The 27,285-nt window shown below is 36.7% G+C and overlaps 2 protein-coding genes across 7 annotated transcripts; both read right to left on the bottom strand.

The window, feature by feature from the left end:
- Positions 1–384: 384 nt before the first annotated feature.
- On the bottom strand, positions 385–3,574 carry LOC124842873 (HIT-type Zinc finger family protein). 6 transcript variants are annotated; one of them, XM_047319466.2, is made up of 9 exons: positions 3,471–3,574; positions 3,325–3,397; positions 2,292–2,394; positions 2,181–2,212; positions 1,613–1,654; positions 1,119–1,205; positions 925–1,013; positions 742–792; positions 385–628 (listed from the first exon to the last, which is right to left on the bottom strand). In XM_047319466.2, the coding sequence occupies exons 3-9, from the start codon at positions 2,363–2,365 to the stop codon at positions 605–607; spliced, it is 399 nt and encodes a 132-aa protein (XP_047175422.1). In that variant the 5' UTR covers positions 2,366–2,394; positions 3,325–3,397; positions 3,471–3,574; the 3' UTR covers positions 385–604. The 6 variants fall into 6 exon arrangements, with proteins under 6 accessions (XP_047175422.1, XP_047175424.1, XP_047175421.1 ...); XM_047319468.2 differs by having other exon boundaries at positions 3,325–3,386; positions 3,471–3,561; XM_047319465.2 differs by lacking the exon at positions 3,325–3,397 and having other exon boundaries at positions 3,471–3,532.
- Positions 3,575–13,704: 10,130 nt separating this feature from the next.
- On the bottom strand, positions 13,705–19,050 carry LOC124842711 (26S proteasome regulatory subunit 4 homolog A). The gene is made up of 6 exons (XM_047319264.2): positions 18,485–19,050; positions 17,507–17,752; positions 15,847–16,016; positions 15,501–15,717; positions 14,862–15,002; positions 13,705–13,956 (listed from the first exon to the last, which is right to left on the bottom strand). Exons 1-6 carry the CDS (start codon positions 18,956–18,958, stop codon positions 13,873–13,875), a joined length of 1,332 nt encoding a protein of 443 aa, XP_047175220.1. The 5' UTR covers positions 18,959–19,050; the 3' UTR covers positions 13,705–13,872.
- Positions 19,051–27,285: the final 8,235 nt, after the last annotated feature.

The raw sequence follows: 27,285 nt of genomic DNA, 5'->3' as shown, positions 1-27,285 counted from the left end.
ATAAGAGTACTTAATGGAGAGACAAATTTAAGAAAGCTCTTACAAGAGCTATAATGAACAACTTAGTTTTCTTTTGTGGACAGGCTAACGTAGTACATCTGATATGGTATCAATCATATGTTCACTATAATTTCTGAATCATAGTCCATGGGTATAGTAGTATATCTGAATTCTGAATACCACTGGGTTGCGCTACAGCTTTAGAAGAGATTGGTAAATTGACCTCAGCTCAATCAGTTAACTATTGATTAACAAAATTAACTAAAGCTTTAAAAATTACAATTAAATTTTATTGTTGTGTTATATTAATTGCATTCAGTAGTACTCCTATAATTTTCTCCATCTCCAATTATTAGATAGCCAACTTGGTTCACGTACCACATGTCATTATCAATACAAACACCATTTCACCAGGACTTCAAAATTCAGTTAAATACAATGCCACGATGAAGATTCAAAATTTTCATATATTAAAGGCTGAATCACAGCGAAAAACTGTACAAATGAAAAAGAAATATTAACCAAAACCAGCAAAATTTGGAGGGTCTATCTGCGGCTCCTTTCATATTGCACAACTTCTCCTTTCAGCAACCAGTGTTTGCAGTTAGGGATTGATGGTTGATAAAATCTGGAAACCAGTGAAACAAAAGGAAAAGTAAGGCTTAAGGTACATGACAACTTGAATTTATCCAATATGACTCAACCCTATAAAGGTTGTGCAGAAGCAACATATAGCAGTACCTTGTCAGTGAACAAACGAAATGCCTCCTCTGCCATAGCCTTATCAAGTTCCTAACAGAGAAACACAAAATTTAAATGAAATTTCTCTATAACTTCTCCTCGGTGAGTATTAAAACTAACACATTCAACACGGGTGAAAATTTTAAGAAAATATATTGAGATGGTAAAAAAGAAAGTTCTTACATCCTTTGCATTTGAGGAAGAATCAATGCGACAAATTAAATCTTGAAGGGCTTTATCATTCAAAGAATCACGAATCTCCCTGGAAGAGGCTGCAGCAAAAATACAATCATAATCATTATAAATATTTAACCAATATGAAGGTTCCACCACTGATTTTGGTACTTTGATATTGCATGTTGAGCATTCTTACATACCTATTGCCTCCAGTTGGAATTTTTGCAACACCTCACTTCTTTCATCAACTACTAATGTCTTTTCTACAAGTGATTCTGGAACAGCGGCTGATAAACAATAGGAAATGTTAGTATCAGATCACCAACATGCTTACCAACACTGAAATGCTAATGAACAGTAGGAAACGTTAGTATCAGATCACCAAATTGCTTACCAACACTGAAAATGAATTATTACATGGAAACCAGTTTCCAAAAACAAGAAGTTTATTCCATACTTAAACATTGCTGATTGCTTTATTTTGATGTCAAATTGCAGTGCAGTTCCAAGAATAACAAATTTTCAGGAAACTACATGGAACATGTATAAAGGAATATATACATGCCACTTAAGTTTCTGCCTAACGTCAAACTGAAAAATTTTGGTACTTCAGCATATGAAAGGTAAGTTTTTCATGGAATTAGCGTCTAGAGACTACCTCACCAAATTAGATAGGGAGGTGAATAAAACTTACTTGTTATGACCTCCAAAGGTTGCGGCTTGACACATGGCAATTCTGCAACATTGATGTATGTTTGATCAATTCCAGAATCGAGTAGCAAATGCCAATAAAGATTAATGGTTACGGTGAGAATTGTAGAAAAAAAGTAACGCACACACTATGATAGACTCATCAATTCAATATGGTGATTTTCATTTAATCTTGACATTCTTTAAATAGGTTTGGACCAAGTACAAAAATAAAAGCAAGAAACAAAATATCAACTGACTCAATAAAAGAACTACTTAATCTATATTTATCTTATATCAATCAAATAAAATAATATTGCACTTAAATAAATTCTGCTTACCGGTTTGACTTCGGCCTTACCACATGAACAAACTAACACAAAATAGGCCTCAATTTCAATTGGTGAAAGTCAATAGTAAAAAACCATGGAAGTCAGATTTAGTACTCAAGCAATACAACAAGATAAAATAAGATATTTACTGTTCCATTGACTTGGGAACCTTTCCGCATTACATCAAACATGAAACATGCATGCAACCAACATAAGGAGCCCATAAATTAAAGTCCATACCTTTGTGTTTCTTGTAACAGACCAGAGAACAACTGCAAGCAACAATTTTCAAAAACAAAATTAAGAACAATAAGCTTGAAGGAAGAAAGTAAAGGTTGGGTTTTTGCTTACTAAGGTAAGTAGCATGAAGGACACTTGTACTTGGACAAAGCTTCGGTGCAGACTTGGCACTGTCGAGGACCCATTGTGAAAGAAAATAAAAGGATCCCTGAAACTGAAAAAGAAGTATTTGTGAAGGAAAATAAAAGGGTCCCTTCAAACTAAACTATGCCACAATGAAAAATCTATCCAGAGAAGAAGATTGAAATAGAAAAAAAAAAATGAAAAACAGTTAATGATGCTATGCGAAGGGTCTTAATGAGAGAATCGTTGAGGCACATACAACGAGAGGGTCCCCACCTACGTGGACGAGCAATTCACTTATGGTATCTCTTCATTGGCTCCATGTGAAAGGGTACCCAAACCCGTTTAAAAGGGTACCAAAAACCCATGTTTCAAACATAAAAGAAGCTTCCAGTTAAACTCATAATCACAAGTGCAACATTTTTTCTTCCTTCACGAACAACAATATGCTGAGTGAATGATTAGGATATTTACACATTTTGGGATGGTGTCACTGGGGAAATTTATTGTGGTTTGGCCCCAGTTGCTTCTAGGCCAAGTCCATTTTCACTCTGCATATAATTCAAAAGTAGCAACTCAAGTCCATCAACGCCTATTTCTCACTACTTCACCAACCCAGTGAACCTTCACCTTCGTCAACCATCACACACCACCAATCTATCATCATCCTCATCAATTAGCTTCTTCTCCGATTCGCAACACACACAACAGGATACCCCAGCACAACACAGACAATTAAAAATCAGAAACAGATAAGAGAACAAAAACTAATTTCCTTAATTGATGGTCCAATTCTCAATTGTAATTTGTTGATGAAATTGTTCATGAAAGCCCCTATCTTCGGTTCCAAAGGTGTAAATTACATGAGCTGGTAGAGGAGGAATGGGGGAAAAGAAACCCCAGCCGCCGCATAGCCGTTCTCCTTTAACTGACCAGTCCATCAGAGGCGCACCTTGAGGGCGGCGACAGTGAAAGGGACCCTAAAACAGTTTTATTAATGAAAACCTAAAACTTAAAATACCTTATAAGCTTCTTTCGCCTTCAACCTTGGAAAACCTAGTCCCTTGTTGCTGGGAGAGTCTTCTGCTTGGGAGCTTGAGATAGTCAAAGGGAGTATGAGACCGGAAAATAGAAAATCGAAGAAGAAGGAAAAATGGACATACGTACCTGTGAGTAAGGGTTTAACAGTGAGCAAGAGCTGGAGGAATTTCACCATTGGTTATCACATTAGTGTGATGATGGGATGGATACCTTTTTCAATTGGGTCATTCTTTTAATTTGAGTAATTTATATTTATCTCATAATATTTTATTAATATTTATTAATTTGAGTAATATATATAATTTTTAATGGTAGATAATTTTAGTACATACTGTTTTAATTTAGAATTACATCTTAACCATCCTAATTTATCATGTTTTCGAAATTACTATACATTTTTAATATGTATTATATATGCAACGCCCAGAACTTAAAAGTAAAATCTAAGAATTTTGCAATATAATTAAACTTTTCCAAAAAGTTATTACAAATGAAAATAGAAATTTCTTTGAGTCCAACAAGAAAATAAAGAAAGTATTACAAATTCTTTATAAGTAAATAAAACTTTGAAACCATACTCCCATATAAATTCCTTCTCTCGTAATCATATAGCTAACGTTTAAGGTCCAAATATCACTTTGTATAATACAAAAGATTTCTCAACGTGTCATAGCAACCATACACCAGCAACAAATAATACATATAGCACATCTAATGTACCTTTTAGAGATAAAAAAATAAGATCACCGCAACCAATCCTCTTAACATACTTCATAACAGCACAATCAGCAGTTAGTTTGGCCATTCCAAATAAGTATATCGAGCATATGTAAAACCATATAATCTCGATTCCTACACCAACCATGATTCAACCAGCTCAAAACAGAAATACTTTAATATGGGTAAAACTGCCTAATAAAGTTACAAAACAACAATGTTTTAGTGCAGACACAGCAATCAGAACAATCTAATACAACAAGGATTTTAATGCAGTAACAACAATCAAAACAGTCAGCATTTTACTACATAACAGCAGTCAAAACAGCCAGCAAAGATTTTAATGTGGCATATTTTAATGTCGCATATTTACAGTCCAATACAGCAAAATTTACTGGTATAAACAGCAAGGAAATAATGCTGAAACAGCCAGCAACATTACAGAAAACAGCAAGCAATCACTACTAAAAACAGCAAACAGTAATGACAGAAAGTGCAGAATGTGCAGAATTCTGATACAGCAACTGATAGGTTTCTTGTTAAAGAATTCCTATCTCTCACTCAACAACTCTCGGAAACAGTACAGAAAGTCTGTATAACCTCTGATATTATTGACTTTCAAGAAAGAATGCAAGAATAGGAAGAACAAAGGAAGCTTAACCTTCCCCAACAAGGATAACCAAATCCTGTTTTAGAAACTACTAACTGTCCAATCCCTCTCCCCTTATTCCCCTTAACTATTTATACACAATAAGTGTTCCCCTTTTTAACTGTCAGACAGTTAGGCCAGCTAATGCAACTAACTACTCACATACTCTTCTTTCTCCTAACATACACCCTCATCATCCTATCATTACCCCCCCCTCCATCCATAACCTTGTCCTCAAGGTTAAATTCTGGAAACTGTTCCTGGATTGTGGTTTGATCTTCCCAAGTTGCTCCTTCTTTTCCCCCTGTCTGCCATTCTACCAGAACTTGGTGACATACTTCATCTTCTTTTTGAATTTGCCTACGCTCCAAAATTCTTGCTGGCCAAAAAGCAGGACCGTCAGCTTGCAACTCCTCTGGCAACATCTTTTCAATCCCATGGTCCCCCACCGCTTTCTTTAACTGCGCCACATGAAACACTGAATGAATCCTGGCAGATTCAGGTAACTCCAATCGAAAAGCTACACTCCCCACCTGCTGTAACACCTTGTAGGGCCCAAAATAACGTGCCGAGAGTTTTGGGTGTAGTCTAGTTGGCATTGAAGATTGACGGTGTGGTCTAATCTTCAAGTACACCCAATCTCCTACTTTTATATCTATCTCCCTCCTCTTCTTATCTGCTTGCTGCTTCATTAATTCCTGAGCCCGATTCAAGTGATACTTTAGCTGTTTGAGGGCTTCATCTCTTGTCATCAAATCCTGCGCCACTGCCTCCACTGGTGTTTCCCCCGGAATGAACCGGCTAAATGAGGGAGGTGCTCTCCCATATACAACTTCAAACGGCGTGCATCTTGCAGCTCCTTGATAGCTCGTGTTATACCAAAACTCAGCCCAAGGAAGCATAGCATACCAGCTCTTTGGTTGTTCAGAGCAAAAGCACCGCAAATATCCTTCAACAATGCGGTTAACCACCTCAGTTTGCCCATCCGTCTCTGGATGATACGCCGTGCTCATTTTGAGCTGTGTTCCCTGCATCTTGAATAATTCCTTCCAGAAAATACTCAGAAATAAGGGATCTCTATCACTCACCATAGAAACCGGAATCCCATGTAGCCTGATGATCTCTTTGGTGAACACATCAGCTACGGTTTTAGCAGAATATGGGTGTTTCAATGCTATAAAATGCGCGTATTTACTCAACCTGTCCACCACTACCATAATGGCATCATACCCCTGGGATTTAGGTAATCTTACTATGAAGTCCAAGCTGATTTCCTCCCAAACAGCTTGCGGAATGGGTAGGGGTTGCAGTAGCCCTTGAGGATTTGCTGCCAAGTACTTATGCTGCTGGCATACTGCACAACTCGCCACAAATTCAGTGATTGTCTTCTTCATCCCCACCCAATACAAAGATTGGGCTATCCTCCTATATGTACGATAGACTCCCGAGTGCCCCCCAGTTTTGGTTACATGGAATTCATCAAGTAACTTTGGTATCCAAACTGAACTGGACGATATCACCATCCGGCCTTTGTAATGCAATCTTTCATTTTCTAAAGTGTAAGCTCCATGAGAGTTTGAATCCTGTTTCAGATCAGCAATCACTTTCTGCAATGTCACGTCCTCCTCTACCTCTCGCAGGATGTCGTTAAAATCCTGCCAAAAGGGTCTGGAAATGAGCTGTAATTCTCTTTCTTCCCTCTCTCCTTCATCTCTCCTCGAGAGGGCATCAGCAGCCTTATTGGTACTTCCCTTTTTATATACGATCTCAAAGTCATATCCCATTAATTTTGCCAACCAGTTTTGCTGACTTTGAGTGGTAATTCTCTGTTCCATCAAGTATTTCAAACTGCGCTGGTCAGTGTGCACGGTAAATTTCCTCCCCACCAAGTAAGGTCTCCAGTGCTGAATGGCTAAAACGAGAGCCATTAATTCTTTCTCATAAATTGACTTACTTAGAGAAGCCGTAGACAAAGCCTTGCTAAAAAAAGCTATCGGTCTCTTATTCTGGGTCAACACAGCTCCCACCCCACCTCCAGAGGCATCACACTCGATGTGAAACTCTTGTTCGAAGTTTGGCAAAGCTAACACGGGAGCTGAGGTTATCGCAGCCTTCAACGTATCCATCGCTTGTTTTGCTTGCTCGGACCAGTCAAACTTACCCTTCTTCAATAGCTCCGTCAATGGTCTGGCCAATTTTCCATATCCCGCCACGAATCTTCTATAGTAACCCGTTAACCCCAAGAAACCCCTTAATGCCTTCAAGCTCCTCGGCTCTCCCCATTCCACCACGGCTTTCGTCTTATCACCATCCATCTCCACCCCCTGTTCTGAGATTTGATGGCCTAAATATTGGATCCTCCTTCTTCCAAACTCACATTTCTTTTGGTTGGCCACCCATCCATTCTCCTCTAGCACCCGTAGCACTCCGTCTAAATGCAGCAAGTGGTCTTCCCATGTGGAACTGTAAACAAGGATATCATCAAAAAAAACTAACACCCATTTCCTAAGATACTTCCGCAATAGCTCATTCATCGTACTCTGGAAAGTAGCAGGGGCATTGGTGAGCCCAAATGGCATAACAAGGAACTCGAAATGGCCGAGGTGAGTGCGGAAAGCAGTCTTGGGCACATCCCCTTCCTCCATTCTAATCTGGTGATATCCAGATTTTAAATCAATTTTCGAAAAGTAACGTGCACCGGTCAGCTCATCTAGCAATTCTTCTATCACGGGGATAGGAAACTTATCGGGGACAGTTGCTTTATTTAGGGCCCGGTAATCTACACAGAATCTCCAACTCCCATCCTTCTTCTTCACCAAGATGACTGGACTAGAGAATGGGCTCGTGCTCGGACGAATGATGCCTGCCTTCAACATATCTTCCACCTGCTTCTCAATCTCCCCCTTCATGAGGTGAGGGTAGCGATATGGCCTCACATTTATGGGGTCTACTCCCTCTTTTAGTTGGATGCGGTGTTCTCTGTTTCGGTTTGGAGGCAGCCCCTGAAATTCACGGAAAACGGAATAGTGCGCCTGTAGCACCGCCTGTAATTGTTTTTTCTGCTCTTCCGTCACATCACTATCCCACTCACTGCAGTTTTCCTTCTCCACTTTGCACAGATTCCAAACCACAGCCCCTGAGTCAGCTTCCACTAGTTTAAACAAGCTCTTAGCATTCACCACCTGTCTCGATAATGATGGGTCGCCCCTTATACGTATCTTCTTGTCCCCCACTTTATAAACCATAGTCATTTTTCCCCAATTGGTGCTTACTTCTCCTAGTTTGGCCAGCCATGCAACTCCCAAAATTACATCTACACCCCCCAGCTCAAAGACGTAAAAATCTTCCTCCACATCGACTTCCTCCAGCTTCACCGTCACCTTCTCACACCGGCCCCGCGTCATTCTCCGATGGCCATCACCCAAACTCACGCAGTACGCCGGGGTGTCCGTCACCTTCAATGCTAATTCCTCCGTCAGCTTCCGGCCTATGTAGTTGTGACTGGCGCCGCTGTCTATCAGCACCACCACCCTCCTTTCTCCGATCATCCCCGTCAATTTTAGCGTTCTGGCCGACGTTAGCCCTTCTGCAGAACAGGCCGATAACTCCAAGAGCTTCTCTCCTTGGGTTTCGGGTTCTTCTCCCACTTCCTCCTCCTCGTCTTCCGCTAACAATAATACCCTCAAACTCTTATCATCACAACGATGGCCGGGCGCGAATGGGCCACCGCACCGGAAGCAACGACCCTCCTTGCTTCTCTTGAGAAACTCCGGATATGGTAGGTTTCTCACCATTCTTCCACGGTTATCGTTCCCACCCGCAATATTCGGTCTCGTATTCGCGTTCGCGATACCCCCATCTCTTCTCGCATTTCCCGCCGTCTCCACTCGGCCTCCTTGGTTTGCCGGATTACGAATCGGGTCTGTTCGTATCACTCCTCCCGATGATCGCGCCCCTACAGGGTTCATTCGGAACCCACTCGCAAAACCCCCTTGCGCTCTCACCATCGCATCCTCCACGTCCCGAGCGACCCTCATTGCCTCCATTAAATCCCGCGGGTTCTGGATTCGAACCTGCCCCTTTATGTCCTCCCGCAGTCCGGCGAGGAAATATCCGAGTACTTGCTCCTCCGGAATGCCCCTCGTCTGTCCAGTCAATACCTCAAAGGTGCGCACAAATTCCTCCACCGTGCCCTCCTGTCTCAACGACGCCAACCTTTCGAACACCGTTCCTCTGAATCCCCCACCGAACCGGTTGATCATCGCGGCCTTCAAACCGTCCCAGGAGCGATTTCTTGCTTTCTGTCTCCAGAACGTAAACCAGTACGCTGCGCTTCCCTCCATACTCACATACGCGATTTCCACTTTGTCTTCATCGCTCATCACCTTCTGAATGTCGAAAAACCTTTCCGCTCTGTTGAGCCAACTCAAAGGCTCGTCTCCATCGAATGTCGGCAATTCAATCCTTTTCCGCCACGGCTTTTGTTCCTCGCCTCTGTTTCCATTCCCTCCATTCTCATTTTCCCCCACGACTCGGTGTCTGTTGTCGTTCACCGAACTGGCATCAGAACTCCCCTCCGGTGGATTAACGCTCGTACCCAAGACCCTCATAATTTGCTGCAAGTCTCGTCGTACAGCCGCTGACTCAGCCTTCATTCCCTCCATCGTGATCTCAATTGCCTCCAGTCTCGCATCGGTATGGTTCTCCATCTTCGTTCACTTCTCGCAAAATTTGGAATCCGGCAGGTCGGACCAAATTGATAGGTTTCTTGTTAAAGAATTCCTATCTCTCACTCAACAACTCTCGGAAACAGTACAGAAAGTCTGTATAACCTCTGATATTATTGACTTTCAAGAAAGAATGCAAGAATAGGAAGAACAAAGGAAGCTTAACCTTCCCCAACAAGGATAACCAAATCCTGTTTTAGAAACTACTAACTGTCCAATCCCTCTCCCCTTATTCCCCTTAACTATTTATACACAATAAGTGTTCCCCTTTTTAACTGTCAGACAGTTAGGCCAGCTAATGCAACTAACTACTCACATACTCTTCTTTCTCCTAACATACACCCTCATCATCCTATCAGCAACTGCACAAAATCTAACCAGCAACAGCAGAATAAAATTCTGGACAGTAGCAATATTTTAATCAAATGCATTATCTAGTAATACCTATGAATGATTCAGTAAAATAGAGTAACCAATATGACCATACAGACCATCAGACAATTCTTCCCATGAATCCTCACTATTCATACTACTTTAATTGTCCATTTACAAGATATTAAAAAACAGACAAGACAAACCAATGAGCACATACAATTAGTACAACCTCTTATACAATTCATGCATTCTCGTAATTAGAAAATTAGCTAAGTTAAATACATTTACATTGTTCAAGTTATAATTTATATCTATACACATTTGAATCTATCAACCATAGAACCAATAACACAATCTTTTTGTTCATTATAATTCTTTCAAGATTTTAATATAATCACAACCACATTATATCAAAAACGTACCCAAACAATAGTTTAACCAAGAATCACAAGATGATAAGGTTAATAAAATTTATCCACACAATTATACACAACGTATCATGTAGTCTTTCACATTATTCACACACAAACTCATTAAACCGAATGTTCATCAGGGTATAACAATTCATTCACTCATTCAACCAAATTGATAAGAATACCATTTCACAATTTCTTTAACAATCACAAATGGCATTTCAAAGAGATTTACCTCCCCATAGTCATTGTTGTACAGCAGATTAAATAAATAATCCAAACCATAAAATTACCCATCATTTTATTAACACCTAAGACAACCTACTAATACCCAACTCTTTTCATATTTCAATGAAACCTGAAACAACCACAACCTTCATCCAAGGTACACAAATTTCCAGATTATAACAAGACCATTCAACTTCAATATGCATTAATTCAAAAAGAACTCATACAACCCAATTTAACCCTTTAAACATCCCCAAACATACACCTATTATTCCAGCTCATAATTATATCCAATATGAATATCAAATTCTTAATTTACAATTAGAAATTAAAACACATGATATATCCATTTCCACCCACCAACTATCATATTCACTTTTCTACTTAACAGAGATAATACTCATTTAAGATTTTCATTTAGCAAAAAAAATTACAAATTAATAGAAATTATACATTATCACATTTCGAACAACCAATTCAAACCAAGATAGCTCCTGATACCAATAACAACATATATCTATAATTTTTGGAACAACCAACATATCGAAACGGTTCCAAAGAATCAAACCACGAACACCAATTGTTTTCAAACGTTTACATGCAGCTTATTAAAACAAGAAAGACAAGATCCCCATACCTTTTCCGAATTCTTACCACCTCCAAAATCCTACTTTTGCTTACCATCTTTGTTTCCCAATTTAAAACCACAACAAATATGGTGCCAAAAAATTTAAAACCGCAACAAATAAAAATAACACCAGATATGCTCGCAGATAGGTTGAATATAGATACACAAGTCACACAACAAGCAGACATCTCATAACCACTAAGTCAAGCTAATTTCATTAACATAATAGTAATTTAGTATCTATTTAACTCATCTTATTTCGTCTATTTTTATTTTAAATCCATCAATTGTTATTTTATTTTATTTATTTTAAAATCTTCGGATCTTACAATATGTAGTAATGAGATACTCCTAGTTATAAATAAATACACTAAAAAAGAATTGGAGGTTATGTGGAAAGTTGACCTTAGGATATATGTTTAATAGAATATAGTCTATAAACGATGAGTGTTTCTCTCTTCTCTCTTTTCTCTCTACTTACAAATTGTAAGCTAATATTACAATGACGTTTGAGAGTGTTTCTTAACTTTGTTTTTTCTCTTCTCAGATATTCTTTTTGAGCTTGAGATTCTCTGTGCTTTTTTTAAACGTTTTTTCTTCTCTTCATAGGATGATATTTTCGTTGTAAGCTATTCTCTTGATTCTTACTTCGAATCATCTTCTATTTAAATGGTTCTTCAAAAGATATTTGCTAGGCTGAACTCTTGTCTTAAATCTTGTGTCTTCATCTGTCTTGTCGTGTGAAGCATCCGTTGATTAAAGTCAACTTTTCAGAGCGGGCTTGCTTTTCCAGTACTTTGATAAAAGTAGGTTGTACTATTTTTCTGACACGACTTCTGATAATGAGAACATTCCGTGAATGTCTTATTTGTCTCTAACGTCCACTTTTGATATATTTCAAATAGAGCATGTGGATGCATGTAGTAAGTTATTTGCATAGAATAGAGTAGATGTGTATACAGTAGATATGTCTTTTCTCTTATCAAACTTTTGTTGTTTTTGAACATTGAACATTTAATGACATTTAATGCTTGTTCAAAACAACAAAGTATTTTTTACATTTTCTACCGCTAAGGTAGTGTTTATCATTTAAGTTTTTCTTTAAGATACCAAGCGTTGAATAAGAACTTCATCGTTGGATGAAGTGAAGTATTTAGCTCATGGTATCATCTAGTTTGTTTCTAAACGTTTTTTGAGATTTTGTTTTCTATTGCTAGACCGTTTAACAAGTTTTGGTTTCTGCATGTTTTTTAATTTTTACTTGGGACATTTAAGGCTTTTACCAAAACTTTGTCTCGACACTTCAACATCTTCATCCATTCAGAGTTTAACTGATTATTGTTTTGTACAATATAGCTTACGTGTTTAGCATAACTCTCATAGACGCTTTGACTTAGGAGTCGTTTAGTGTTGCGTCTGGATGTTTTAAATTAGGTTGTTCTACGTTACATATATGCCTAAGTGTTTTCCTAAGACTTTCCTATGTTGTTAAATGATTAGGGATTTTGAACCTAACACTTATGTTTATGCTCTATTCTATTCTAGTTATAAAATATATGTCTAAGTTTAAAACATATGAGAACGTTTAGACATATAAGTCTTGTAAACGATTTTGTCTTAACAACATCCACAAGACGTGCAACACACATTTATGGTTGGATCAAACAATTATTGTTACCTACTAACGCTTAATGGATAAAATTTTGAAGCCGGTGATATAAAGGAACATCGAAACATGTTGACAATATGATGGTTATATGGAACCGACTCAGAGGAGCAACTCCACACAATATCCCGATATCGTCTGAAACTTAACCCTAAAAAATGTGTGTTTGGGATATGGTAGAAAAGTTCCTGAGTTTCTTGTTAACAATTAAGAATAATTTAGATAAATGTGTCATCATCATCAACATGAGGAGTCCTATAAACATGAAAAATGTACCATGTCTAATAAGAAAGATGATTACCCTTTCAAGGTTCTTGTCCAGAAGAAGATGATAAATGTATATTTATATCCTTATTTAACTTTTAATATTAAATTTTTAATTAATTTTTGTATTTTAATAAAATATTTTAATTAAAATATGTTATAATCGAGTTTATTTAGTATAAGATCATGTTAAAATTAGCTTTTTAATTACTCGAACCTGAAACAAAGACATCTACTACAACCATAAAAAACCAAAGGGAGGTTTGGCCCAGTGACTGAAAAACATGATAGGGTGAAAGACAAGGAGAAATCTTATTTATTCGAGTCGGTCATTAGCCGGCACGAACACGTCATCCTCTGTAAGACAGCAATTTCTCCATATGTTATCAAACAGGGAAACTCTCTCTCTCTCTCTCTCTCTCAATAACTAATTATTATGGTTATGTAGTTTTCTTCCTTTTCTTTTGCGCAGAGACCAAGCGGAGTGAACTAAAAGCATCGTTCCTCAAGCAATAGCCGAAGGATGTAAATTTTCTGAAATTTACAATCAGACTATGTCCCTCCAAGAGTTTAAACACCAGGTTCTTGTGAATTGAGTTTTATGATTCAACAGCAGTGAGCAGTTTCTCAATAAGCATGCTCATCGTTAACATGACTAAACAGAATATGGATCGATTTCCAAAATCAATGAAATTGGTAGAAAACTATATATTGAATTAAAATCAATCATAGTTTGAGATTCAAAGCCCCCAAAATACAAATGACATTTGTTCGCATAATACAAATGAATTGACATTTGTTCCCGTGACTAGTACATTAAAAAAAAGAACGAGAGGACTGGAGATAATATACGGAACTATTTCACATATACAGCCCTTCAGGCACCCCTTCTTTCTTCTTAAACATCACTTTATCCTTGGCCTTCTTAAAGTCGGCATGAGTCACCTAAACGAGACAACAGAACAAGTATTAGCAATTATACATCTTAAATTAGGGAGAGAAAACTTCAAATGATTTATAGATATAGATTATAGATATACAATACGAACCAAGAAGAATACAAACAAATAGATTAAAAACAAGAGGTGGGAAAACCTCTGCCTTTTACAGAAAGGTATACTCAAATTTCACTTCATCCCAATTAATCCTTAAACTCTTACTATCATTAACTTAAAAATAATTTAAAAACTGTTGATTCAAAAAAATCTATTCGAGATAAACTGCGAAATCTCAAGTCTATTTGCAAGGCATAAAATTTAGGATCATTGCATACTATTTTCCCTTATAAAATAAAACTAGTTTTGTTTATCATTAGTAACTTAATCCCATGTATTAGGGTTCATTATATAAAAAGAGTAAAAGTCTGCTGACTGGTTAAAACTAAAACAAAGTTCAAGGAATCTAAATTTGCAAAAAGTATAGTTTAGGATGGTTACGAGTTCTTTTCTCTTATTTTTCTAACTTATTTCTAATTTCGTTTTCTTTTCGTACTACAGCATTAAATAAATAAAGCTGCAGCAAAAATACACACAATCAACTGTCTACACAGGAACAGCATTATTCTCAATCCTGCACATTGATCGAGATAGAGTTGAGGAATATTCTTTTACATTTCCTCGGAAAGAATTTTAGCATTATAACCCCCGCCCTCCTCTTTTCACAGCTACCCAATCCCTAGGAAAGATTTCTAGAATTGCAACTTTCGGAAAAATCCACCAAAGTAATTGTCAGTTCTACTTGGCTTAACATATTTGAGCCTTATCAAAATGAGCTTGTAAAAACTAGCAACCTCCAAACATTGAAGACTATTTTTATATCACATACAATAGAGCCACGATGAGATTTCTTACCTTCATCCGGCGTTCTCGAAGAGCAAGTAAACCAGCTTCAGTACATATTGCCTTTATATCAGCTCCAGAGAATTCATCTTTAGTCATAACAAATTCTTCCAAGTTGACATCATCAGCTAATGTCATCCTCGATGTGTGTATCTTAATTTAAAAGTATGAAAACTTTAGGTATGGTTGAACATAGCATGCATATTAAGATATCACACAGATTCCAAAGAACAACATTGTGTGAATTTGGTTTAGTTTATTTAGGAAAATAATTGTTTTTTTAAATAGCTTCCTAAGAGACATTTCAGGAAAAAAAATATAGTGACCATTTATCTAAGCTTTAAAAAGGTAATTCTGCAAAATATAGCTTTTTCAGATCATTTTGCAACTACTGAATTTTTTATTAGAACATTGATTGCTTCTCGTAATTTATTTGTACCGAAACATATTACATATTTAGTTCATGCAGAAAAGGAATAATACAGCATTTCTTTAATATTTTACCTTTTCAAAAAAATGACACAATTATTATGACTTTTTAAACACATATTGTAATTAAAAAACAAAAAACAAAGAGCACAGATGGACCAAGGATAAAGCATTACCAAAAACATAGTGTGTGTATTGCCTCACAAAATTAATCATGCCTACCTGAAAAATACGTCTCCTAGTTTTGATATCAGGAAGAGGAAATTCTATCTTCCTGTCAATTCGACCAGGTCGCAGCAAAGCTGGATCAAGACTTTCAATTCTATTGGTTGCCAGAATCACTTTTACATCTCCTCTTGAATCAAAACCATCTAACTGGTTCAACAACTCTAACATGGTCCTTTGGATTTCACGTTCTCCACCTGAGTGAGCATCATACCTGTAAAAACATGTATACTGGTAAGCTAATGAATATACGAAAAGAATCCTAGGAGCTCATGGAGTGATTCAATACATCACTCTTCCACCTCCACCGTATCATGGCTGTTGAAGTTGGGGTTTAAATTACCTTTTTGTACCAACAGCATCAATTTCATCAATGAATACAATAGAAGGAGAAAGATCATCAGCAACTCTGAAAAGTTCCCTCACAAGTTTTGGGCCATCTCCCAAATATTTTTGTATCAATTCACTGCCAACAACACGTAAGAATGTAGCTGATGTTGAGTTTGCCACAGCCTGAATACACAAAAGGCATTGTCTAATTAAAAGAAATAGCATTACAGGCAATCATGCATTAGTAGACGCAGGTCACTAATGCCTATAAGTGTCCAGGTCAAGTTTTGTTTTAAGAGATCAAAGAATATATACACTCTAGGATTATTGAATAAAAGTAACTTGTCAGTTGCTTCTTTCCATACAAATAGTTCCATTCATTCCTAAAAGAGTCTATATATTTCTAATTCAATATTACAGTATTTTCTACCAACCAGAAAGATTAAACAACTTTGACATGGGATTTTGCATACAGCTTTAAAATCTTATAGTAATCAATACACTCAATTGCATGGCAGTGAAAAACACATGGAATGGAAGTATTTAAAAGCTAACACATAAGAGTGAACACGGGATGAAAACACCTTGTAGCATAAGTCTTCAATATCATCAATACAGTAGACTGGTCATAATTAGTGTCAGTTGTGCATGCAGGTATTTCAAATCCAACAGAAATTTTCATTGTGACATCCAATAACCATTTCTTTATGCCATTCAGTAACTCCTGCAAAGCATGACAGTAATCTTGGCCTGGACATGAAGGATTTAGAGGAAGACAAATTGTCAGGCCTAGGTGTAAAACAAAGCCACCCTACGAAAGGTATATTTAGCTGAGCTAGCCATCATTCTAGGGAAGCAAAGGGGAGTGCGGAAGGCAGGTCTGAAGCATTAGATTTTAGTGGCAGTGAAAAGTCTCTAACAGGAGACTTGATCTGGTAGGAGACTTACAACTGTCTGGTTTTCTGAATTCCAATAATACAATGAATATCAGTTATTCTGTGTTTGCATTCTCTTTTTCCTACTGGTGATCATCAAAGCCACAAACAATCGCTAGCAAACAACTAGAGAATTCCTGAAAGTACCATTTAAACAAGGCAGACACAGACTATAATTTTCACGCAGTATAAACAAGAGAATGACACAATCCCTTTATGTCCATATACATAAACAAAGTATCCAAAACTACATAGCATTAACTTATCATGGAGCATTCTCAGCAACTTCAGCTTAAGGAGGCATTTGGTACTCTGAATCTTTTATTCACCACAAAATCAGTTTCCTGGAAATGAATTCCCAGAAATAGGATTCCCAGGAAATTTTATAAAATATATTTTATTATTATTGAACTTTTCTGGGAATAGTATGTTTATTACCAATGACTATGAGAAAGTTCAGTAACTTTTTAGACAACTATCACAGGAAAGTTTTACTCCCATTTATTGACAAATTAAGGTGCCCAATAATCTTTTATGTCTTGCAAATATTTTTATTCTCTTCTACCAAACATGGTAAACTTTTATTTGAATGTCACTTTCCCAAGAGTGTTAAAATATTCCTTAAATCAAAACACCACCTCAATATAAAGGTAGTGAAAAGGAGAAAATAAGAGACAGAAAGGAAAATGCCAAAACTCCATTAGAAAATCCCTACAAGAAGCAAAGGTTAATGCAAACCTTCGCAAGTAAGGTCTTCCCAGTTCCAGGTTCTCCGTATAATATGACTCCCTTAGGAGGTTTAATACCAATGTCTTCATATAGTTCAGGATGCGTCAGGGGTAGCTCAACTGCTTCCTTAATTTCCTGTATCTGGGCATCTAAACCACCAATGTCAGCATAAGATTCCAGAGGAGCCTTCTCAACCTTCATTACAGAGACCATAGGATCAACTTCATCTTGAAGAAGCCCAACAACAGAGAGAACCTGATAAAAAAACACATAAACAAAATCATTAAACCACCACCATCTAACCACCTGAACCACACCAAGATACTTGATCAATTCAAATAACGAAACAATAATCATGTCTAAATCAAAGATCACGTTATGCTTCAAAAGAATATTTAAACCGCAACTTCTCCTACTCTCTTATCAGCTTCGGATGCTCCCAAATCACACAAATTAAACTCATTACTTCAGGAAAGATAGGACTGCTCTTTACTTATACGTTGTGTAAATATCAAACAATTTATGACTCCTATTCACAAACTATCTACTCCAACATCCTACAGTCAACAGCCTCATACACACACATACAAAAACTTGAACAATCTAAGGACACATATTCCATGACTTCCTATTTAAGTCCATTGAAATAACATGGATATAAGATTTAAAAACTAGGTCCGCGAGTGCAATCTTGGCTACAAAATTGAGGCTTTTGGGATCTCAGTGACCGCCATCGTGGCCACATAAGCCCCTTTTGTCTGCAATTCCCAACAATACCATGAAAAAACAACAAAACCTAGCCTGGAAATAAAAGCTTCACAGAAGAAAATTGTTTGTTCACAAAGTTACTATAACCTTCACGCACGCAGACGAACTAGAGAATCTTATCGATCACAAAGTCAAACCCTAGGCAACGAGCTTCCAATAATTTCACACATTTCATTTCCACAATGAAACCGAAAAAGCGTAAAGCGAGTAAAATAAAACCTTATTATGCATCAAAATAGCACAACCAGGCTCCAACTGATCCTTATCGACGAAAGACAAGATTCCGACGTAGTACTCCGGACCAACGGAGGAGGAAACAATGGCGTGGTTCTCGTCGATGAGTTCTTCGAGATTACCGACGCTCATGGGAGAGCCTCGAAGATCGTCGACCTTGGATCTGTCTTCCTCCGCCTTCTCCTCCTGAGGCTTGAGGCGCTCCTGATTCGCCACGAACTCCTCCTCCATCAGAAGGTAGTCTTTGATTCGCTCCAGCTTCAGTAGCCTCAGCTTGCACTTCGTCACCGGAGTCACCGTAGGCAGACGCGCCGCCGCCTCCGGACCCTTTTGCTTCCGCTGTTTTCGCCCGACGCGGGTCGGCGGCGCCGCGGGCTCAAACTTCTTCTCCTTCTTGTCGCCGCCATCCGGCTTCCGGTCGCCCTGCCGGTTCATTCCGCCCGGAGTTCCCTGACCCATGGATTCCAAAATTCAAAAGATGAAGAAAGCGTACACACACCACAACGTGGGTTCACTGGGAGTCACCAATAGAGAAGCTCAAAATTGGGTGATGTGATATACTGTAGTCTTCTGTAAAAAAAAAAATTAGCATGTTAAATTACTTTCATTTAAAATATATATGATTAATTTTTTTTGTGTTAAATATTTCGGATAAGGTCTTGAGATCCCTACTTAAATATGTCTTAAAGATTATGAGCTTTTGTTATGGATATTTGTCAAAAAGGCACTTTGACACTCAAATATTCTATAATAAAGATGATTAATTATAGTTTAATTTTTCTACATTTATTTTTGTAAGATATATATTTATAAATATTATAATAAGTTTACCATTAAGTCTGACTCATTAATTACTACCAAAAGACTTTATTTATGTTAATTGTCAATCAATGACTATTATTTTCATTAACTCTCCGTGAGTCGCTCAGTCATTGGTTGATCGGGTGATCATACAGGAAATAAGATATTTTATCTATAATAAAAAATAGTTAATCTCAAAATATAATTAAAAATTAAACATAAAGATAAGATAAAAGTAATATATTTAACATTGTCAAATAATATATTTAACATTATCGTCTTAAGCTAGTGTATCCAAATCATATCAATCAAGATTGTTATTAATGTAATTAAAAAAGATTTAGGAAAAATATCTACTTTTGCACTAAAGTAACACCAAATTGTTAATGATTTACGAAGACGAAATACCAACTTAGAAGAATCCATTGAACAACAAGTATGAGAAGTTGTTCTATGTAAATATATTCTTACAAATCGTTGTTGAGGAATGCATTATTTATATGTAGTTCATAAAGAGTGCAAAAAGGGTCGACAAACAACTAACCGTAGTTGTAGAGAATAATATTGGACAATAATGACTACCGCGAAAGTTCAAGTATTTAATAAAGAAGGTTATCATCAGTAATGGATGACAACCAACAGTAGCAGACAACGACAAACTATAGAGACTAGATTGTCATTAGTAATTGTTGTGGGTTAGATTGTCACCAGGAACGGATGATGGCCTGTAGTGGCTTACAATGATAGACTGTAGGGACTAGATTGGATGAGCTTTTAAGCATATAGATGGTGGTTGCTCATATTTGTTTTGTATAGATGATTGGTTTTGATTGTGGTCAATATTCTTGGCATTTTGTTTGATACATTTTGGAACCCTGAGTTAACTTGTGAGACGTTGTGCCCTAGATTTCTTGTTGAATGCTATCACTTTGGTATCACAATTGATTTTGCCTAAATTTCTATATTTGAATCATTTGCTTGTTTGTTACATATGATCAAGGTCATCATCTTATTCTTCTACCTTTTCTACATTTTTGAGCCCAAAAGCCAATACAAAACCTTTGAACCAAAAAGAAAAACTTTCTCATTCCTTGAACCTAGGGATGGCAAAAAAATTTGTGCCCGCAGATATCCGCAGATAAAACCCGCGATGGATAGTTACTATCCACGGATATTTATTATCCGCGTGTAACGGGTAACGGGTAGCGGGTATTTTAATACCCGCTTCTAAACGGGTCGGATGCGGGTATTATACTATTCAACCCGCGGATACCCGTTACCCGATAAAAATAATAAAAATTTAATTAATATTTTTTAAAATTAAATCTTTTTTATTACTCTAAAAAAGGGGAAATTTTAATAATAATGACTTAGGATTCCTTTCAATTACCTTTTTTTTTTAAAGAAGAAAAGAAAAAAAAGGGTTACATTACTTTTGAGTTAACCCTAATTGAGATATCAAACATATATATAGAATCCCATTAGAAAATTCTCTCTTAACGAATGACTCTTTTCTTCTTCCTTCTGGTACAGCTCGCGTAGGGAGTATGCTCCGTTCTCTCTTCCTCTCTCTTGGTTCTGATTGGGTGTTTTTCCGATTTGGGATTTGAAATTAGGGTTTTATTTGTTTTCTGATTTTAGGGGTTTCTTTTGTACGTTTTGATTCGCGTTTTGGGAGTTTGTTTCTTGATTTCTTCCCTATTGATTGTGATGCGATTTTGGGGTTATGATTCGAATGAGTATTTTGAGTTTTTTTGGATTTTAGTTCATTGATGCAGATTGGATTTTTGAAGACCCTGGTGGTTATCGCGGTTTGGAGATTTATGTGATTGCGTTCGTTTTTGGAATTTGGGTTTAGGGTTCTTGTTTGCGTTCTCTTGGAAATTCTTTATCTCTCTGTTTCATACATTAATAAGTATTTGTGGGTTAATCTTGTGACTAAATTGAGACTTACTAGGTGTTTCTTCCTCATATTTTTTTTTCAAAAGTTGTTCAGTATTTGTTTTCTTTAGCATGTTTAAAAATTATATTGTGTCTTTTTAATATGTAGCAAATATATTAAATTGTTCTCTTTAACTTGTAATTTAATTTAAGCCTTATTTAAAAATTCAAAAAATATATTTTTTAAATATTTGTGGGTTGAAAACAGGTATCCAACGGATATCCGCGGGTTGAAAAAAATCTGCGGATTTTTTTATGCGGATATCCAGCGGGTAGCGGGTCGGGTTGCGGGTAGACACTACCCGTGCCCGACCCGACCCGTTGCCATCCCTACTTGAACCTTGAGCTTGATGTGAAAAATCCTTGACCTCCTTACCTTGAGTTGAGTAGAGCTTTCATTTCTAGTATAAGAGAATAATATAATTTTGGGGTGGTTTGGGAAATCATGTTAAAAGGGAGCATTGAGAAAAACAAAAAGAAACAAGAAAGAAAAGAAAAAGAGGAAAGAAGAACAAGATCAAGAAAAAGAATTCAATGAATGAAAGCTGAAAAATGAGTTAGGAATTGGTTCCATTTGTTTCGAAGAAAAAGAGAATTATGTTATCATGTTTTTATTTGCCTGCTCTCTTTACTCAAGGTGTTTTGTATCTAGAAAAACCAATTTTTCTTCTTAGCCCAGCCACAATACAAGCCTCAAAAAGTCCTTGTGATGATAACTTGCTTGTGAATGTGTTTGATATTGGTCGAAATGAAGGGCAAAGTTGATTTGTGTGACATTGTGATGGTAGAGTGAAGACACACATCCTTATACACCATTGAACTTGAGTGAAACACTTTCTTTGGTGAGGAAAGGTTCCATGCATTTAAGGAAAACATTTTGCCATGTTTGTTGATCCCTTATAAAACCTTTGCATCTGTCTTGTAATATTTTTCCTGTGAGCACCATAGTTGAAGCTTGTTTTGCAATAGCCACATTATCTCTTGAATGGTCTTTCCAAGATGAGCAAGCATATTGATTTGCTTTTGTTAATTGAAACTGTTTTCTTGAGTTGCTAGACCATTGTAGTTGGGCTGTTTTGTCTAAGCCAAGTTATCTTTTGCTTGAGGACAAGCAAAGTTCTAAGTTTGGGATAGTTTGATAACGGTAATTCTTACCATTATCTGAGGTTCATTTTAGAGACAAAAGCAGCTCCCCCTTAGCTTATAACTTGCTTAATCCTCTCTTTTATCTTAGTTTTATGAATAATTGTGTTTTGGGCTACTTTGATGTAATTTCATCTCTAATCCCTTATTTTGTAGCTAATAATGTGCTTGGAAGAATCTCCAACAATGTATAGAGCTGAACCAACCACAAGAAGTAAGTAGATCTGTAGAAAAAGAGAAAAAGATGCAGTGTAGAAAAATCGGGTTGAGCTTCCCTGGTTCAGGGGGGCTGAGCGCTACCAGCACAAACTGCCAGAAGTTGACCTTTGGTGTGCTCGTGCTGAGCGCCCCTTAGCAGAGGGCGCTGAGCGCCATTTTGCTGTCAGAATTTCTCCCCGGGCACCCTAGGAAGGGGGCTGAGCACCAGTCTTCACGCAACTCTCGTGCCCAGGTGCCCCAAGAGGGGGGCTGAGCGCGACCTTCGCTGATGTGGCAGATCTGTTCTATTTAAACCTAAAACGCAAAGGGGTTTGGGTCTTTGGTGGTTTGGAGGCGCGATTTCACTCAGAGGAGAGCTTGGAGGGCTGCTAGGGTTTGTGGGAACACTCCTTTCTTCCTCTTTAGGTTTTTCTTCTTCTTCCATAGCCATTTTGTAAGCTTAAAGGCTCTCCATGGAAATGGAGAGCCAAACCCATCTTGTTAGGGTTAGTTGTAGCCTTTGAATCTTGTGTAATTGTTGAATGATTTGAATATATATATATATATATATATATATATATATATATATATATATATATATATATATGTGTGTGTGTGTGTGTGTGTGTGTGTGTGTGTGTGTGTGTGTGTGCCTTTTCTATCAATTGCTAGTATTCTTGTTTCCAATCTTAAAGCTTGCATGTAATGGGGACATTCATGACTTGATTTTGGGGTTTCATGAGTTATGGGGACGTAAGATGGAACCCAGAACTGAAACAAGAGTCATTGTGGTTCATTGATTCTAGGGATGGAAGATTATTCACATGTTGTCTTAGATCCTAGTTCTTAATGCGGGTTTTGCTTGTTAATTAGTCAAGGGATTGATAATTAATAGGTAAAAGTTAGGCTCTTTCACCTAAGGGATTAGGTCTAGAGTAATTTTGTGGATTGACTTTAGTCAATTGATGGAGAGGAGATAAAATTGTGTATGCACAAGAGTAAATTGGTGAAACCTAACCTTAACAATGTCATTTCATATCATTTCTAGTCTATTCCATTTCTAAGTGCCTTCAACCCAAAGTCCAACCATGTAATTATGTGTAAATTTATCTTTCTTGCACATGCTTGTAAATGAATGTTGTTCTATTGAGTCTAGATGAGTTATTAATCGCACAATTCTCTAGTATTACGAGTGTCTTGGGAAAACGATACCTGGTCTTACCATGGTTTATTACTTGAAACGATTCGGTGCATTTGCCAAAATCAATCAACAATAGGCTTCAAGAAAATGTTCGTTTAGATAGTAGTTTGCTTTGATCTTCGGATCTTCTTAGCCTTGTCATAGGTAGCAGCCATTGGTTAAAGTCAACTTGTCACAACAGGCGTGCCTTTTCAGTTCTTTATGAAAAGTAGGTTGTACGAACTTTCTGGCGCAACTTTTCATAGAGAGAACATTTCATGAATGTCTTGTTTGTCTTTAATGTCCACTTCTGATTTGTATAGGATGGAGAAGATTGTTAAACTGATTTTTGTCGCCTAAAATCAGAACAAACTAAGTTTCCCCACTAATGAAGTATAGGGACAACCTAGGTATCAATCCAAGGACTCGACTAGAATTAAGCTTAAAGTGTAGAATTAAATCTTGTATTATTTACTAACTAACTATTAACTACTAATGCAAGGTGGGGAAATGAAGTATGAAATTAAAAATAATAAGAAAATTTGTTTAAGGAAAGAAAGAATATGAACTAAAAGGAAGAATAAAAGAAAATGGAACTCTAAACTACCTAAAACTGAAACAACAACATGTAAGCTAATATGAAAATTTAACTGTAACTAAAATGATCTAAACTAATGAGCATTGCTACTGTCTAATAACAAAACCTCAAGATTATCACTACAATGTGTAAATGATGAAAGAAAAAAACAAGAAAATAAAATCACAATCATAAGTAAGACTATTCTAACATCAAGTCAACAGAAATACTAAAGATAAAGAAGCAAACTAAGGATATTAGACAGAAAGCAAACAACAGAGGCAAATGTGTAATAGATTGAATGAAAGAGTCTCAATTACTCTTCAGAAAGACATTCTGAGAAATTTAAGCCCTCCTTGGGTGCTTTTTAGTTCATATTTCAGAACTTAAAATGGAAATTCTCACTCAATTATTCAACCAATGCACACTTTCACAAGAACAGGATTACAACACTGAAATTGAACTTAATCTGACAATTATGAAGCTTAACATCTCTCAAGAAGACCTCTTGATAAGTCATGCTCATTGTGGAGTCATATTACATCCAAAACAGATGTAGAAATGTGGATGTTTTCCCTCACAAATCTCAAATAGAATTCAATTACAGAATTAAAATCACATAAGAGAAGAAAAAGAATAAAAACACAAAACTGAATGAGTTTTTATGTACTGGACTCATCTTTGGCTCGAGAAGACATCTCGAAAGTGAATGCTCAATATAGAGTCATTTAATTACAAAAAGAATTATAGAATGCAAAAATGGAGAGTCCAATTCATTTTCTCAGAACATAACAATGGCAAACATCAAAAACACAGAGTAGTTTCAACACAACAAACAAGAATAAAAGGAAAATACGAAATCGATTTTATTAATATGAAAAAGGAAAATTACAAACACTATACCAGAGATCACCGAATGAGGAGCTCACGGATTGTCACGGTTCCATGAATCTCATCAGCGAAATCCAGAATCAAGAACAATATCTCTACTCTAAGAAAAGCGAATAAAACCCTAAACTACAGAATGAAGAACTTTAAACTGAAAGTGTATCTCAAAAGTGTATGAAGTGTTCTAAAAAAATTCTATTTACATGGTGAAAGCCCTTTTTATAGGGTCTGAGAAAGAAAAGTAAAGAAAAGCGGGAAAAGGAAATAAAAACTTGCTTGGGACGCTTCTTCTTCATCGGACAGTCACCGTCGTGCTCCACTTTTCTCAGCCCTCCGATCAGCTTAGTCTTCATCTGTCAACTTCCTTTTCTCGCCGGTCAGCCTCTTCCATCTCCGGGCAGGTTCGCACAAAGCTGCTCTCACTTCGCTCTTTCTTTTTGCCCTAGCTCGAGGGTTCTTTTCTTCTACTCAAATGCACGAAAACTTCTTTCATTTTGCCAAAATGATTTGCAAATCTAAGACCCCCAATGACAGCATCTGAAACGCAACGTTTCATTAAAGGAGAGTTGGCCCACTCCAGTGCTCTACTTTAGATCAGCACTGCGGCCCAGATGTGTGTGCAACCAGCGGTCCAAAGCTTCATTAATCAGTTGGCATCAACAACATTCCAATCAGCAGCGCCCCAACTTAAAACGGCCCAATTCAGTGGCATCAACTCCAACTCCAAGCGTGGCAGCCTCAGAACAGCAGCAGTGGCCCAATTCGGCGGCCCAAATTCTTCACTTAATCCTAATTAAATTGTAGAGCAACCCAATGTATCACTACATTCCTGTGGCCCAGTGTAGTGGCAACAACTTTTAGTTTAGGTGTAGTAGCCAATCCAATCAATGCATTCCAGCACTAGTGTAGCAGGCCAACGCTTTTCATTATCAGCCGAAGCTTCCAATCAGCCCAAAAACCTACAAAAGAAAATGAATTAAAGAGTTAAAATAAAAATTACTAAAAACAATAACCTATTCTAAAAACTATTTTTACTTTGTTTTCTAAAATATTTTTCTAAAAAAAATCTAATTACTTAAAAACCTATTTTATTTGCCTAAAAAGAGAAAATTAACCAAATTTTTATTTAAAAGCTATTTCTAGTTATTTAAACTAATCTATTCTATTTCTAAAGAATTAAAAACTAAAGAACCTTAAGAAAAGAGTTTTAATCTAGAAAAATATGCAAATCCTAAGAGTTATCAAAGATGGATACTTGACATAGGTAATATGCACATAGTAAAGTAGATATGCATGCAGGCAGATATGTCCTTTTTCTTATCACTTTTGTTTATTTTTTAACCTTGTGCATTTAATGTCATTTAATGTATGTTCAAAACAACAAAAATGTTTTTCACATTTTCTACCATTCAGGTAGGATTTGATCGTTTGAGCTTTTCACTAAGATACCAAGTAGTTGATGAAGGTTTCATTGTTGGATGAAGTAGATTGTTTGGCACATGGTATCGTCTAGCATATGTGAACACTTCTTTAAGTTATTTTTGTTTCGTTCAATAGTGTGTTTAGAAAGGTGTCTTTCAACGAAAGTTTTTGGATCATCGTTTAGGAATTTTGGCTTGCTTTCCAAAAACATATTTTGACACTTTCATCTATCAAGATATATTGAGAGTTCATTTGATCATTGCTTAACAATGTATAGTACTAATTCATTCAACAAGACTCTCATTGATGCATTTAATAGGGAAATCATTTAATGGTGCGTCTGTTCATACGTTGGTGTTTTTACTAATGCTTTTCTTAAGGTTTTTAGATTTCATAAAGCATTTCACAAACCACTTATATTTTAGTTGTATTGCTTTTCTAATGATAACACTATTATATAAGGACGTTTAGACAGTATAATTTTATAGATGATCTTGTCTTAATAATGTCTCTCTTTTTTATGTTTAACAAATACACATCTAAACAATATGATTTCCAGTCTGTGTAGAAGTGCATTTATAAACTTTGAAAGTTCTTAGTCGTTCAAATCTTTTACTAGTTCATTTTAATTATTAA

This window comes from Vigna umbellata, chromosome 8 (genome assembly GCF_029865625.1).
Source record: "Vigna umbellata cultivar VRB3 chromosome 8, Vumbellata_1.0, whole genome shotgun sequence".
Lineage (NCBI taxonomy): Eukaryota > Viridiplantae > Streptophyta > Magnoliopsida > Fabales > Fabaceae > Vigna > Vigna umbellata.
Note: the sequence above shows the minus strand (reverse complement) of the source record. Positions and strands in the feature narration are given on the sequence as shown.

Excerpts from the sequence above, each read along its gene's own strand:
- LOC124842873 (XM_047319465.2), bottom strand. The coding sequence starts at position 3,519 with ATGGTGAAATTCCTCCAGCTCTTGCTCACTGTTAAACCCTTACTCACA. Across the intron at positions 1,014-1,118 it reads ATTCCAACTGGAGGCAATAG|CCTCTTCCAGGGAGATTCGT; the intron begins GTATGTAAGAAT and ends TTTTTGCTGCAG. Across the intron at positions 629-741 it reads TTCGTTTGTTCACTGACAAG|ATTTTATCAACCATCAATCC; the intron begins GTACTGCTATAT and ends ACTGGTTTCCAG.
- LOC124842711 (XM_047319264.2), bottom strand. The coding sequence starts at position 18,958 with ATGGGTCAGGGAACTCCGGGCGGAATGAACCGGCAGGGCGACCGGAAG. Across the intron at positions 17,753-18,484 it reads CTATTTTGATGCATAATAAG|GTTCTCTCTGTTGTTGGGCT; the intron begins GTTTTATTTTAC and ends TTTTTTTATCAG. Across the intron at positions 13,957-14,861 it reads TTCGAGAACGCCGGATGAAG|GTGACTCATGCCGACTTTAA; the intron begins GTAAGAAATCTC and ends TGTCTCGTTTAG.